The following is a 16,113-nucleotide window of genomic DNA, read 5'->3' on the forward strand; positions in this document are numbered from 1 at the left end:
ACTAACAGTTTAGACATCTTTAGATGTAGCAGATGGAAAATTTTACACAAATAAAGTAGGAGAAAGTGTGCAATTAGGTTTTTATCTGCAGTTACATGATGCATCCTGTGCTTTCGTTTAGAACATCACCTTGGTGGGTGGTCATCATCTTTCCTTGCACCAAAGCTGTACCTTCTTGACACCACACTTGATGTTGGATGCCTGCCCAAACACCAAACTTCTGTTATTGTTGAGTGTGAAGGAAATAAGAACTGCAACAATCAGCAAAAGACAAAGGCAGACCAGCAGTGCGATTCCAGCAGCCCAGTACATTATGGTTACATTCCATGCGAGTTAAGTCACTATGGTAAAAGCCTTGGCAGGATTTTTTTTCAATAGTTTATTCATGATGTTCATTATTATGAGCTGTAAAGACTATGAGAATTTCATTTTTTAAATGTCTTATGGAATGTATCACTTTCTTAGATCTTGTAGACATGCTGTGGAAACCATAACATAAAATATGAGTTACTTACAATAACTAATTTTAATCCCATCTGCTAAGTATGACAACATTAGCATTTCCACTTAATTAAAAACACCCTTAAAGCAGCAATGTTTTAATCACTCCATTTTATTTACTCTCCTCCGGTGTCACTTATAATTGTAACTTTTTATTTTTTAATAATGAGGGATTTTTTTTTCTCTGTGCATCACACAAAAAAGTGCTGTCGATAATTAGCAGTCTTCTGTTATTACTAGACTCAGGTGTCACAACTGTGTCTCATCCTCATTACAGTAAAAAATTTCACCTATCAGATTCATTATTGCTAGATAATGCGACTGAGAGCCTTAGCAGGCCCTCCAGAAAAGTAATTCAGCCAAGCAAAATTATCAGCTAATTATATTTAGAATCAAAAGCCCAACAACTATTTGCAGATAAATTGTATGAATTGAAGTGAATAGATCTGAATATTAAGATTCATAGATTTAGCAGATGATTTGTTAATTGGAATAAAAAGGTTATTTACTAGCCATTTTAACAATAGATCAATCGGAACTCTATTTATTATTTAACTAGTAGTGCTTAAGGATTGAAATGAGGAATAATTGTATTATTGTTATGATGTGATACTTTTCTGGAAAAGGACAGAAATGCATGGGCGCCGCAGAGCTTCCCTGTCCGTCTTCGGGCTAAAGCCCCTGGCTGTGCGCGGGGCATCCTCTGCCCGCTTCGGTTTCGTCTCTAGGTCGTGGCTCCTGAAAGGCATACGGTCCATGGCAGGACCTCCAGCGCCGGAGCAAGGACCTGTCAGAAAATGCATGTAAACTTTGGTGCGGGAAGGTAGAAGGTGAGAAATGCAAATGGGATCATTTGCAAAGGAAAAAAGTCCAAATTTTAACTTTTATCCAGCAAACGACGGAGGCATTAAATTCTGATTTTACTAATTCATGATCCTGATGGAGGTTTTTTATAGGGGCAAATTGCATACTCGAACGATGACTCAGATTGCATCTTGGCCTGCAGTTTTGTTTTAGGGAGCTGTTCTTTTTTTTATTTCCATGCAGACAATATGATTAAAAAGCAAATATTTTAACATAACTTAGTGATCGGAGCTATTACTGAAATGTCCACAGTTTCACTCTTTTTTTTTTTTTCTCCTAGATTAAAGAAAACTTTAAAAATCTATTTGCTTTGACATATGACACAATATTTAAGAACTGAAATCATCAATTAAATCACACATCAGAAACATTTCCCTTTGGTAAAAAATATAGTGCTAGACGATGTACACTTTGAAATTGTTGTTAATGTTTAAAATGCAATCTGAAGTGCATATGTTATTTAAAAAAAAAAAAGAAACACCATAAATTACAAATTTTTAAAGTTTATGAAAAAAACCCTAGCAATCATTGCTTAGCAAAAGCATTTGCAGAGAAATGTGTATCTTTGGGCTTCGTGGATATGCATAGTTTTCTAGCATGAAAGCTGAATATGTTATTCTTTTTTTTTTTTCTCCCCCCCCCCCCCCCCCCCCCATGTAAAACTGAGTAGATCTAAAGGAAACAGAGCTCCTTCTGGGTGCCTGTAATAAAGCACCAAACCCGATACGCACATGAAGGTACCGAAAGCCTTTTGGATTGTCACTGAAAATAGAAAAGGTGAACATTGACGAGATTTCAGGTATTTTTTTTCTGAGGACCGAGGGAAACCAAAGTTAAAAATAAAGCTCTCGTATGGTCAACATGTTGGAGGAAATTCAAAGACTCTCATAAAATAAACATATTTTAAGAAGTGTTTTGAATTTCACTGTGTAATTTCTGGCCAACAGAAATTACAGTTGTATCTTTGGAGGGACGTTATGTCAGATCAGTGGTCATTATGCAAAAAAAATAAACCGAAGCCTTGATGCCTTAACCCGTCTAGTTATTAAAGTGCAAACACGAAGAGGACACCTTTCCTTTAGATTCGCTACCAGAGAACTTTGTGCCACTGTGTCGCAATTACGAAATACTTCGGTTTGACGTTGCAGGAGATACGTAAATTGTTCCTTGGGAAAGCACAAGTACCAAGCATCGCACGCTTTGGCAAAGGGATCTCGTCAGTAGTTACTAAAAAATACAACCGTTTACGTCCTGAAAAATAAAGGAGATTACCTGAAGCTTGTGCATAAGCTAAAATATCCCAGCCCGAAGCACGCTGCGAGTTGTTCCTAGGCTAGATTTAACCGCAACCTTTGGAGTCTTAAAGCCGAAGGAGAACATCCGTTCTGCCAGGTGACGGCGGTTGCGTGCCTCTGTCCGTGCACACACGCGCCCCCAGACGTCCGCACGGACGCCCTTGGTTTTCTGCAGCATTATTAAGAAAAGCCGTCCATACTTCACCATGTTGTTACATGTGTCTGTCTGCTGATTATAAAATGTGTTAAACAGTATTTAAAAAACAAAAAAATGCAGAGCTGCGCTTTGATTTATTCAGCGAACAAAACATATGCTCGCTGTTCTGTTCTATGTAATTCATATGATCAATAAAATTTTCTTTAAAAAGAGCAACTTTGGCATTTAGAAGGATTATGCTGCTGAAGAAAAAAACGTTTCACTCTTGCTGTATGTAGTCAACCTCAGCGCTCTCGCACCGAAATAAGTTGTCGGCTCACTAATGTCTATTTTTCTGTATTTATTATTTCTAATCTTCAGGGTCGAAGCTGTGCATTGCGGCTGTTACCCGCTGTGTCCCAAAGCCTTGGTGTACCCAGAGATATTTCCAGGTAGCTGCTTTGCTGCACATTCCTTTTGCTGAAACGTAATACCGTGATTCGTGCTAATCTATAAAGTTTGAGAATAAACTTGAGCAAAAGCAATTGTTTATTTGGCAAGCCAACATGTTAGTGTTAAGGAAAATTGTATGTGTTTTAATACATTAGAAGAAGTTTATATTTGCCATCTGTTCTTTTAAGATAACACAAAAGCAAGTTTTGAAATAGCATTCTTCATTGTTAGCATACACAACCCGTAATGATAGATTTTTTTGTTAAAAGGTCAGTGATGCTGCAATGGTTTGCAGATTTTTTTCTGATACACAGGAAAAAAAAAACAAAACTGAGGCCTGAAAATCACACCAAATTATTTAAACAATTTAATACTTAATAGTATGCAACCGCGGTACAGGATACACACTAATGTAGTACCAGTTCTTTGAAAAATCTCATCACTAAATGTATCGCATATGCATTGTGTTACATTAGAATAATGTATTTTAATCACCCAAAGGAGATGTCTAAACAGCACAACTACACAGTCTTATTTAGCATTAAACATCCTTGTGAGCTGAGGTAACCTTATAAAATCATGCTTAAATAATGTAAAACACGAGGCGGCACAGAGCAATATGCATTTTTAATTAGTAAAGTGACTAATATCGAGTGTGTGCTTTGAGGTTTTTGTTTCATTAAAAATGTATCTGTTTTTCCTGCAGCTGAATATCTGTATTCTACACCTGAACAGCTTTTTAAAAGGCTTCAGAATTTCTGCAAGAGACCAGATATTGTAAGGAAACATCTCTATAAGGTAGTCGTTCAGAATAGTTTTACATGATATAATGCCATATTGAAGTACAAAGGAAAAAAAACCCTTTAAAAAAAAACAACATTTAATTAACATACTAATGTTTAAAGGAAACATGGTAGGGAGGGATATTAGTCGTTACACTAACAAGGATTAATTAAACTAGATGCCAGTTGTATTAACCTAGGTCTTATGAAATACGTGCACTTAATGCATGCAACATGCTTCTTTTTAATTTATTGTTTTCTAAAATGACTGTCCTTTACATTTGGACCCAAGAGGCTTATAAAAATGAATCTGGATTAATGCAACTCATTAGTTTAAAAGGAAAATAAAAGAAAGATCCTACAATTATACTAATGAGGATAAGCCTACCCTCCTATCCTAATTTAATCTTCAGTCCTCACAAAATGCAGGTGACAGGTATCAGGTGAGATTTCTTCTGGAATTGAGTTATTTTGATAAGTATGGTTATTTTAACTCGTTGCTTTGTAAGGAATGCTAAACATAAAAAAAGTTTGTCGGAAGCGTCATTTACTGGTATTTAACGTGTCGTATTCTTTGCAGTTACTTCTGCAGAGAAGGTACAGTTTCAGTGCAGACCCTCCAAGTTCTGATCGAGTGTTCAATGCTAGACCGACTTACACATTTTTAAGAGGTGTATTTATACTGCTAGGAGTCACGCTTTTTTTTCTTGTTTTTAATTACGCAATTGTAGATGAAGCACTAGATTTTATATTACTGCAGTGAAGAGCTATTATTACACAATGCTGCTTTTAGAAAAAGAACAGCTATTTTCTGCATGCTGATAGGTAAACTTACAGCGGTTTCTGACTTTTACAGTCCTGGCTATGCCGTGGGCAGGTTGGATACACATTACCCCTTCACGACAAAGGTGTTTCAGGTTGAAAAAAAAATCTAAATTCAGCTGTAAGTCCGTAAAAGCTTAGGAGTGCATAGAAATACTCCTCGTGCTGCCCGTACGATACAAACGTGGTCCCCTCAGCGTTCCCTGGCTGTCGCCGTCCAGGCGCAGTGTTAATGAGCGGGTCGAGTAATCTCCCCCTTAATTTGGAGGCTCATGCTGCCAGCAGACCTAACCTCCTCTCTCCACCTTCCTCCCTCTGGGGACCAGAACGTGTCGGGTCTCGCTGCGTGTCGTCTGCCTCCCTACCCCTTCGCGCACATGCAGCAGGAGGAGCGAGGGTTTAGCCCACGCCTGACTTTTTCTGTGACCTAAAAATAGACATTTACATAATGATACATCAAAGATGATGTTGTTTCTGCAGGAAACAGTTAAACTTCAAGAAAAAAAGGAGAGAACCAAAAATGCAATTTAACACCCAATTTCAAGCTCATTATCTTTCATTGTCTATTAACTTGGCGATGGTTCAGGAGGTAGCTCATAATAGTTTAAAATGCTGACTGAACACTTCCAGTGTTCAGCATTACTTCTTGAGTCAATGGTATCGTATAGTTATACATGGTGGCTTCAAAGGGAAAACAGTCCTTAAACGTTTACCTTGACGTTTCCCAGTGCTTCGGGTTGAGCTAATAGTTGCCTTCGCGTGGCTTTCTCTACGTGTGCATCCCCAGCTCCCAAACAGAGCCCAGGCACGCTAAAAATGGAAATAGCGGTAGAGCAAATACTGATATACGATAGCACAGGTTTAAAATGTGCGCACGAGCCCCATAAGCTAATTTTCTTTTATCTAAAAAAAAACCAATAATAATCCCTGGGGATGATTTGCAGGGAGAAGCTGAAGGTGTTTATCCCGCCCCTCGTGCATGTGCACTACTAACCGTGCCGCCCCGTTCGGGCCTTGGGAGCGTTCGGACGGAGTGTCTGCAACAGGTAGCACTTGAGCTGAATGGGGGATCGTTTTAAAATGAGTAAAGCAGAGCCTAATCCAGAACCTGTGAGCACCAGAGAAAAGATCCCTGTTGTCTTTAATAGGCTTTGGATCAGCTCAGAGAATACCGTTAGAGTTGTCTTTTTGTACCTACGCCCACGTGTGCCAAGTCTTCCTTTCGCTGTGAAACTTCCCGCAAAGCCTCCTAGGAAAACGCTAGCTTAGGTATGTGCTGGTAATGGAATTATAGTTGGAACGGTGCTGCTTTTTAGGAAGCTGAAAGGGTACGCACCGCTTCCGCTGTATTTTCACTTTTTTCGGATCGCTACAATATTATACAGTGGGACAGAAGAGGCACCCCTAGCACAGCGGTGCGTACGAACTGGCTATTTGTCTTTCAGAAACCTTCCTGACATGCTCCCTGCCTGCAGTTCATAAAGTAGCCGTGAGGTCTTGAAAGTGAAAATGCTTTAAAAGCAAATAGTGCTTTTCTCTACTGGTTGGGGATTCTGCTTCATAGACTGGGAAGTAATCATCATCAGAAGTACCTTGGCTTATCCTTTGACATAGTGTTGGGTTTTTATTACAAAGGATATCCACAATAATTAGGCAGGTCTAATTAAACAGGCAGTTTGTTCCTTCAGTTGTCCCCAGTGCTTGTGCTGACAAAGTTAGGGGCAAAAGGGAGATAAACGGCAGCGGGGCAGCCGGGTTAGGGAGCCGGACACAGGGAATATCCCTGGGAAAATGCACAGACCAAGACATTAAACTGCAATAGCTTAACTCAACAGAGCAGATTCCTGCTGGCAGACGTTTTAAAATGTCCATAATGTAAGCACCTATGGAAACCGTTCCAAATGATGTATTACTTACCCTGCGTATTCTCACAGCACCCAAGGCTGGCTCATTTGCATTGTGCCGTTGCCTCCTACCAGTTATTAAGAGAAGGTTGAGATGAGTGGAGGAAAGCAGATCTCATTTGTTATCAATTATTTGTTCTGTTCCAGTTTTATAGAGTCAAATGTTGCTCTCTGGTTCCGGGTATTTGTGGTTGCCAAAGTAAGAGCCAGAATGAAGCAAGTAACAACAACAGGGCATCGGTTTCCGTCGGAGTGCACCATAAGACCTGTCAGTGTTTGCAAGCTCCCTATCTAGTAGATTTAAAATAAAAAAAAAAAAAATAGGGCAAAGCATTTGTTTCTGCGTTATTTTCTCTAAGTTTACCTTTCAGTTCCCTCACTTCAGTTTCTTAATTTAAAACAGCATGTATAAAGAGTATACAGTGGAAAGGGACAAGAAGAGTTGCCAAAAGCCAGGCATGGAAGGAGCTGACAACTTTAAATAATCTCTCCCAGCCCTCCCAGCTGAATGAGTGCTGGTTGACATGCTGTCAGCTTCAGTTCCTACAGAAAAATCCTACTCTCACTCATGCTTGTTTAACAGAGAAAAGAATTTGGCCCACTTTCTGACATTCATCTTCTCATTTCCATCACACTACAGAAGCTCACCTGCCTATGAAAAGACACATGGCGTGATTTTTTTTCTTTCTTACACCACTGTAGAAGAAAGTCTGCTGAATTCAAAGGGATTAAACTGCTGTAAAATCAAATTAAGATCCCAGTTAGACCGTAGACATCTGAATTGTTTCCAGTCTCAGGATTTGGCTGCATAGGGCCGTTCTAACAAAACTTGCTTTTTTTCCTTTCTTTTTCCTTCTCTTTTTGCTCTGATTAGAGATAAAGCGGTATCTTTGGAATTTCAGGAAAACACGTAGAAGGGTGTTGTGGTTTAGCCCCAGTCAGCAGCTAAGCCCCGCACAGCCGCTTGCTCGCTTCCCCCCCGGAGGGATGGGGGAGAGAATCAGAAGAGTGAGAAAACCCGTGGGTTGAGGTGAAGGCAGTTTAACAGGTAAAGCAAAAGCCGCGCACAAGCAAACCAAACCAAGGAATTCCTTCACTCCTTCCATGGGCACTCCTTCCTTTCAGCCATCCCCAGGAGAGCAGGGCTCCATCACGCCTAACGGTGACTTGGGGAGACAAACGCCATCACTCCAAATGTCCCTCCCTCCGTCCTTCTTCCCCAGCTCTACGTGCTGAGCATGACGCCCTGTGGTGTGGGACATCCCTGGGGTCAGTTGGGGTCACTGGCCACGTCCCCTCCCGGCTCCTTGTGCCCCCCCAGCCCCTCGCTGGTGGGGTGGGGTGAGGGGCAGGAGAGGCCTTGGCTCGGTGCAAGCCCTGCTCAGCAGGAACTGAAACGTCCCTGGGTTATCAGCGCTGTTCCCAGCACAGATCCAAAGCACAGCCCCGTACTAGCTACTGTGCAGAAAATTAACTCTATCCCAGTCAAAACCAGCACAAAGGGAAAACCACTCTTGGTCCAGCTTTAATATTTAGGCACAGCTAGGAAGGCAGCAGGAGCCGTTCTCAGCCTAAGGATATGGGGTGCTGGACGTGTGAGGATGTGGGGGAGCCTCATGCCAGATGTCCCATCAGCCACTCAGCCCTGTTGCAAGGAGCAGTAGTCATTCACAGTTCTTGTGCAGGCCATGTGAGAGCCAGGGGCAGTGCCTCTGCCCTCATCCTTACCCACTCCCCAGCAAAGCTCCATGAGGAACTCGTTTCTCCGTAAGGAAGCTAACTGCCACCCTGGATCAGCACGCCCTGTGTTTAGTGCCATGGTTTTGGATGTTTGGGAGAAGGCTGACACAGGTAGAAATAAGGTGTTAAAGGTCTTCGCTTTGTCTTTTAGCGTTAGAGATTGGTTCTAACCCTGGACTTTCATTCATAATCATCTAGTATTAAGTATTGTGAGGCTGTACATAATCGTTCTCCCTTTGACATTCAGGCCCTTGGAAACCCCTGTTCGTGTCTTTCACATCCTCCTACAGCAAAGCAGCTCATCATATGTTTACAGACGGCGTTAAAAGCATTTCCCCCAGTCAGCTCAGGGTTTCCCCACCTTCCGTTGCATTGAATGTCATCTTGTTCTGGAGTTGGTTGCCTGGAAGCAGAAGCTCCCCATCCATCTATTCCATACCTTTCATTATTCTATGAACGTTTGTCAAACTCTTACAGTATCCCAGACTTCTCAGTCTCTCATTGTGAATGTCATTCTGTGTTTATATCCTCATCCCCCATCATTCAAACCATTTTGATGCTTGAGAAGTGTTTTTGTGCTGGTGTGATCATTACTTTACAGAGTATTCTAGGCCACGCCATCAGTTTATGTGATGCTTTGTACTCTGATAATTTTCAACCTGTTCCTTATGGAGCCAAACACACTGTTTACTTTTTAACGGTGACTGTATATTGAGCAGATGTTTGCTTACAGTGTTCTCCAGATCTTTTGTCCTGAGCCGATAAAGTTAATTTGGAGCTCTGTAGGCTGTGCAAACAGTACAGATATTCCCAGCAGAGCAAATTTGCAGAGAAAAAAGGAGGCATTGTGTTGAATTTGTGCTTCTACCTGGTTAGCGTCAGGTGCAGGTGAGAAGGAGGTTGGAAACACAAGGGGGAAACTTGTATTTGCCTCTTGAGGAGGTGCCCGGTTTCCAGTGAGCATAATTTAAAATGGTTTCAGAGATGGTCTAGACCTGCTTCTCAGCGCCTGTATGGGAAGGTTATAGCAGCCTGGGAACTCGGGAGTGCAGGGTGCTGTGTCTGTGCTCTCCCATCGCTGTGTCAGTGCTTAGGCATGGGATCCTCAGTAAAATGTATACAGCGTAAGGATTTCTTATGTGAAAGAAAACTTTGGTTACTTATTTAGAACATAGAATCATGGAGTGATTTAGGAAGGGACCTCTGGAGGTCATCGGGTCAGCCTTTGCTCCAGGCGGGGCCAGCTTCGAAGTAGGATCTAACTTCAAAGTTGGATTAAGTTGCTCAGGGCCGTATCCAGGTTAGACTGAAGTCTTGACATTTTTCATTCCCATATGTAAGGCTGATACAGGTGAAATCCCGCTGGCTCAGGAGGTTTGCACAGGTGGGCAGATCTGCTGGACTGTGGGACACAATTCAAGCATTTTGGGTCAACCTTAGGTCTTCAGGCAGCATGTGTGTCTGGAAGCAGCTGTGGTAGAGTGAGGTCTGCTAGCTAATGTGGATCCTCACTGTGGGAGAAATGAGCCAGCAGGTAGGCTCTTGAAGTTGCCTGCTAAGTCATTCTGGGACCCAGCCACACATAGACGTATGCATATACACGTATGTGTCCTGCGTCTCAGCTCCTCCCAGGGCTGGCCTCGCTCTTGGCTCCCTGAGGTATATATTGAGGAGGTTTCAGCTCTCTGAAAAGGCTGGGCTATAGCTCATAGCAGTTGGATGCACTAGTAGAGCAGGAGGAAAGCGTTCATTAGGAAAGCGGTTATGTGGGCATCTTTCAGCATAAACACCAAGACATTGAACTTTTTATTACACCAGTGTTAGTTTCTGATTTAGGTTTAGAAAGTCAGTGAAAACTGGTAGACGAACGCCAGCTGCTGCAAAATGGTAGATGGAGAAATGGGTCAAAGGAAGTATGATGGACTTTGAAAGAAAAGTTGCAAAAAGTATAAAAACCTTTTTTTTTTCAGTAAAGTATATTCAAATTACCTTGAGAAAGAAAGCCTGAAGCTGTTTTCCTGCTGTTGTAGTTGTTCAGTGTGTTTTGAACCATCCTATGCAAGGTACCCACCAGCGTATTCTGCACAGATTCGCACCCAACGTTTGATGGTTTTTTGTTTAAAGACAGAAAGAATGAAATGAGTTTTGAAGGGCTGATATACGAAACCTCAGAACAGACCAGTTTATTCAGGGAAATGCTGCTGCTCTACTGAGAAGTATTATATAGCTCTGACTCAGGCCTCACAGTGCACCCAGTTTGTGCAAACCAGTGCTGTCTTTTGATGGTGGTTTCCAAAGGTGCTTGGAGTTTGAAAGGTGAGCTCCAGAAGTAATGACTACAAGCTGCTTTCCACCTTGATTCTTCCCCAGTACTCACTTACAGAGGGAAGGAGCTGGGTCACAGGGTAAAGCTGACCCAATACAAATTAGCTCTGTAAATCACTCTGCTGTCTTGCCTGCCAAATCCCAGCTTTTGTGCTGAATAATAGTCTCTAATTCTTAATTTTGTTAAAGTAATTTTTTAAAAAGTCCATAAAATGTACTCCAAATCAGGGCTGCCTGCTTGAACTCCAGCTGTCCTGAAACAGCAGGTCTGAATGGATGAACAGTCCTTATTAAATTCTAAAGGTTAATTCTGAAGTCTAATGATGGCAAAGTAGATATTAATTATTTTGGTTCTGCTCTTAGGACACAAGAAACAAAAAAGTGGATTATATCATAAAGAATATTGTACCACCATTGACATCTTATTATGCTGCCAGTTATTCATGGGGAGATCTTGCTTTATGGGGAGAACTTTGCTTCTCTTGATGATTTTGTCTTTGCATATTTAGGAACTGTTGGCTGAATCATTTTTCCTTGAAAATCAAATGCCCAGACCTTTGCAGAGTTATCAGCCCCCCCTAAAAAAAAAGGAGTTGAATTTATTCTCTCCAAGATTACTCTAAAATAAGGCCCAGAAGCCAGACCGGTGATGGTCAAGCAGGGGAATTACGCCCTCACTCTTGCCGGTTCTCGGTTCTGCCGTGTCCGAGGGTGAGAGGGGCAGGTCGGTCCCTGCGGGCGTTCAGTCCTTGGTGTGTCTGCCAAGACCGCCAGCAAAGCAGACGGACATTTGATGGTGCTCATCCAGGAGCAACCAACCTGGCTCTGCCGACCAGCTTACCTCCCTCAAAAAAGAGAAACGCTGAATTCACCCCGTTTCCAAATAATGCCGCGTAAGCGTTCTCCGACCAGCTCCCTTCCACCGCTCCTGAAATCCCGGGAGGTGCAGAGCGCTCCAGCACCGAGCCACGCTCCTTCCCGCGCGAGAGACGTCCCTTCCGTGTCCCGGCATCTAACGCGGCTTCGTGCGCTTTTCTCTTCTGCTTCCTCGTAGGGCGAGACGGCTGGGTTTTCTTGGGCAGCGCTCGGCGGTAAATTCAGGTCTCTGCTCGCAGCAGAACCGAGGGAAGATTTGTGACAGATGGGGCTAAGTCACAAACTTGCAGCCTCAGGCAGAATTGTGGAAGTTTCCAGAGTGTGCCCATATTTACCTGATCAGAGAGAAAAGAAAATCTGCAGAGGAAGCCGAGCCTGGCTGCTTGTCATAGCTGACACAGAGCCATCTGCCACAAACCTGTGGCGGCTTCAGATCTCCAATCCCTGCCACCACCCCAGCTCAAATTAAATACAGATTCTTAGAGACGTTATGATGGTTACACATGTCCTCGGCATCACATGCAGGAGACTGTTCAAAAAAAATATGTGGCCTGTTGTATAACCGCACTCATGTATCCCATATGTGGTGCCACATTGAATTTCCGGTTGAATCTGTTTTTATCCTTTGTACTGGATGACATGGTGCCTGAATTCTTTCTTTTCTCCGACACGATGGCAGCCAAGCTGCAGCTTCAAACGCTCACACTTGGCTGAGTTTCTACCTAGGTTGCCAGGTTATCATTGGAGCCTTATTGTGTCCTCAAAGGGCCACAGGGCCTGAAAGGAGGATCCGCACGCTGCCGGACTAATTGGGCAGCCATCTCCGGATTGTTTGGAGGCAAAGGGCTGCTTTAGCACTCTTCTTTTTTTTTTTTTTTTTTTTTTTTTTTTTCTTTTTTTCCAAATTAATGACTCTCTGGCACGGGGGTTTTTAAGTGAAGGTATTAATAAGGGGTCTGGCAGGTAATCCCATGATTCGCGGAGTTACATTTGCATTTAATTAATCTTAAAGAAAGCTGAAAGATGAACAGCTGTAATTCAAACTAGCATGGGAAATATGCTACATGGTGCCATCTATCCGATAAAATGAAAGCCGCGACACTTGTTTTATTTCTCTCAAGGATGGAGAACAAACAGATAACAGTCAAAATACTTCCAATAAAAACCAGTAGTTTAAATGTAACGGCAGTTCATCAAGAACCTTTGCATCCAGTTACAAACACAGCCTTTTAAAGATAAATCACTTATCATTCCAGCAGTCAAGCCGCTATATTTGTTGATGTAAAATGTTTTGAAGATGTAGATTGTACAATAAATTTTTAATAAAGTGCCCACTGCAATTTTTAATTAGCATATCTCATTCATGTATAAGTGTGTACATCTATCTGTATGTTTATCACTATGCATATCCTTGTGTCAGAGTCAATGAATGCAATTGTGTCTTTATCTGATGAAGTAGAATCTGTTTTGCAAGCGATAATAAAACGTTATGACAATCCCAAGATTTTCCACTCCGCTCTGGGAAGAAGCAAGAAGCGGACCCTCGGTAGGGCGTTACGACGTGAGGCCTGGTAAGACCTCTCTTTGCGGGCAGCTCTGCTCTCAGCTTGCTTTGGACCAGGCAGGGTGGCTCCTCTGCCCGTCCCGGCTGGCTGTCACCCGCCAGCAGACACCAGCAGCGTTCCTTTGCCCGAGCACCGTCCCCAGAGGTGAGAGGCGCGGGCTGCTCCCCCTCCGCACGCAGGCCTTCGTGCCTTCTGACGCCGTCAAGATGCTGAGCTGTCCGTACCTCTCTCTAAAATCACGCCATTAAGCAGCAAAAAACCTAAGGGAGGTCCAATGGTAAGTGTGCGGGTACTTCCCTAGCGCTGCAGAGTTGTAGTTTTGCAGTAATCTTATCTTGTGTGCTGGTTCCTCCTCATTTCTGCTCGACCAAAGCCCAGCTGGGGTCTGGGCGTTCAGTGTGCTTGAGTAGAAGTGGTCTTCTCAAGACAGCGCGCAGTAGTCGTACTTGGTAGAGCCAGGTCTACCAAGCAGAGCAAGGACTTGGTAGAGCAAGGACTGCCTTGCACTTCATATCGGAGTGTATCATGAATGTTCACTGACGTTATCACACCCCGCACTGACAAGAGCAAGGGTTTTTTGTCTTCTCTGATGGGGAAACTGAGGCACGGCACAACTAAATCGAATCGGTTCAAGTTTCACAGTGAGTCATTCTCCAAACCAGTAACAGGGAAAGGGGAGATGCTGTAACGTTGCGGTGGGGCTTGTAGTGAACAGGCTCGATACACCAAAGCTCTGTGGCTTCGAGTGGAAGACTGCCGCTGTCCTCGGCGCGCACCCTGAGCAGGCCCACGACCCACGGCGGCCTCACCCAGCTCCTTGGCGAGGTGGTGCTCTGCCGAGGCGGTGCTCTGCCTTGGTCTACTTAGTGATACTTCAACCGTACCCAGCTCAGTCTGGTAAGCGAGGCTTCATCTTGATGGAAAATTTTCCTTCTGAGTTACAAAAAACCCTTGCAAATAACGTTTTATAATAGAAACACTGGGAGAACTTTAATTGCAGGGTAATAAATAGCAATTATCTTCCGATACTTCTCTACATTCTTAGCGAAGATACACAGCTGCTGTAGAGCAAGACTGAAAACGTCCTTACGGCATCTCCTCGGACCTCCAGGTTGGCCTCAACGTCCGGGGCCACCCTGGCCTGTTTCGAGGTCCTCAGTCAAGAGGGCGAGGTGGGAGTTGCAGGTGGTCGGAGGCGATATTTCCCCCGAGGCAGCCTTCCCCCGCCACCAGCCCGCTGTAGACTGAAACAACCTGAGGAGTTTTGCCTCGCAGTTTCTGAAGATCAAACGAGACAGCCTCTCCGCGCTGCTTCATTTAAAGCCTTCACTTCAAAAGGTCAGAGAGACAAATTGGGATCTCGGTCCCGTTGTTCCTACACACATGAGTAAGCGGTGAATGCAGAGACCTAATCTTATGAGTAAAATGACAGAATTAGCCCTTGACTTACTTTCATATTTATTGATGTGTCACCTGCGTTGACACAGCAACTGCAAGCGCTTTGATACGAGTTTCGGTGCGGGGTTGAAGCCGAACGGGTTTTCCCGGCTCCGGCCGGTGTCACCAGGCAGCTCCGACCAGCTCCTTGCCTCCTGCACCAGTAACAGGCCAGGCACCTAATCCTACAATCCTGTGTCTTAGTATTTGAGATCTCAGGAAGCGCAGGTTTATTCCACGTGGAAATTGTCTTTTCCCATCTAATAGAAAAGAAAATCCTAAAATAGCTGGGGAATTCTGTAGCAACCCGTTTGCAGCATTGCTAGCCCCGCTCTGGGCGTGCTGCAGGCACCGCGAGGAGCCGTGGTACAGACTGCCTTCCGTCCGTGTCCGCAGCATCGAGACCTCTGACTTAGCTCAAAGCTGTTCCGAATTAGGAGGCTAGATTTTTTCTAATTGCATTTTTAAAGACTGAGCCAGCAGTTCATTAGAAATCATGGAGCAAGTTCTGCTTCTCTATTACACCAATATAAATCTTGAATGAATTTATATCAGGATAACTGGGAGGGTAGAATGTACCTCCCATATTGTTCCTCAGATTATTAAAAGTTAAAGGGCCTTGAAAATTAAATTCACCTTTCGCCGTTCAAGCTGTTTACTCCTTGGTTTTTATTCCAGTAAGGACAGTTGAAATGAATTAGTCAGTCTCATTTCTGCTCATAGTCACTTTTAAGTTTGGTTCTCATGTACTAGCCCAAGACTAGTTTGTGTGGAAAGGACCGGAGGGCATTTTCTTTCAAACAAATTGTTTTCATGGGAATAATTTCCTAGACTTATATTAAAACCCTTCCATGAATCCTTGATTTTGAAAAAAAAAAAAAAAAAAGATTTTTCCTCCTTATATACCCTTGATTTTGGGGGACTTTGCGATTCTTTATTTGCAGATACAAACGAGCACCTTAATGAAAGTCCTTGAGAATTTTACCCTCTAATAGGCTAACCTTATTTAACTGAAATACTTTTTAAATGATTCAGTCTGGTAAGCGAGCCTTCGTCTTGAAGGAAAATTTTGCCTCTGAGTTATGAACCCTTGCAAATAAGGTTTTATAATAGAAACACTGTCAGAACTTTAATTATAGGGTAATAAATAGCAACGCCGCATTATCTGCTGATATTTCTTTACATTCTTAGCAAATGTACGCAGCTGTTGCTGGAAACCGATAATCAAGTGCTGTAGAACTGTGGTGCAACTTATCACCCGCCCTCCGTGGGAGCGGGAGCGGGAGCGGGAGCAGAGCCCAGCCCTTGGCGGGGAGGATGCGCCGGGATGCGGCTGCGGGACCTGGGGGGCGGCTGGGGGGGAGCCCGGCCGGGGGGGTCCCGACACGGGGAGGGCGAGGGGACGCACACACT

General features: G+C 43.5%; 1 protein-coding gene across 17 annotated transcripts in view; it reads left to right on the forward strand.

Moving 5' to 3' along the window:
* The window catches only part of QTMAN (queuosine-tRNA mannosyltransferase), a 186,222-nt gene extending 173,632 nt beyond the window's left edge, over positions 1–12,590 (forward strand). For 7 of the 17 annotated variants that reach the window (XM_075092800.1, XM_075092792.1, XM_075092795.1 and 4 more), the window contains 3 exons: positions 3,178–3,248; positions 3,956–4,047; positions 11,877–12,590. In XM_075092800.1, coding sequence (XP_074948901.1) covers positions 3,178–3,248; positions 3,956–4,030 — 146 coding nt within the window. In that variant the 3' untranslated portion in view covers positions 4,031–4,047; positions 11,877–12,590. Of the gene's footprint in view, positions 1–121; positions 592–3,177; positions 3,249–3,955; positions 4,048–4,611; positions 4,703–6,001 lie in introns of those variants that run through there. The other 10 variants (XM_075092797.1, XM_075092802.1, XM_075092803.1 and 7 more) reach the window with 4 other exon arrangements.
* Positions 12,591–16,113: the final 3,523 nt, after the last annotated feature.

This window comes from Phalacrocorax aristotelis, chromosome 5 (assembly GCF_949628215.1).
Source record: "Phalacrocorax aristotelis chromosome 5, bGulAri2.1, whole genome shotgun sequence".
Taxonomy (NCBI): domain Eukaryota; kingdom Metazoa; phylum Chordata; class Aves; order Suliformes; family Phalacrocoracidae; genus Phalacrocorax; species Phalacrocorax aristotelis.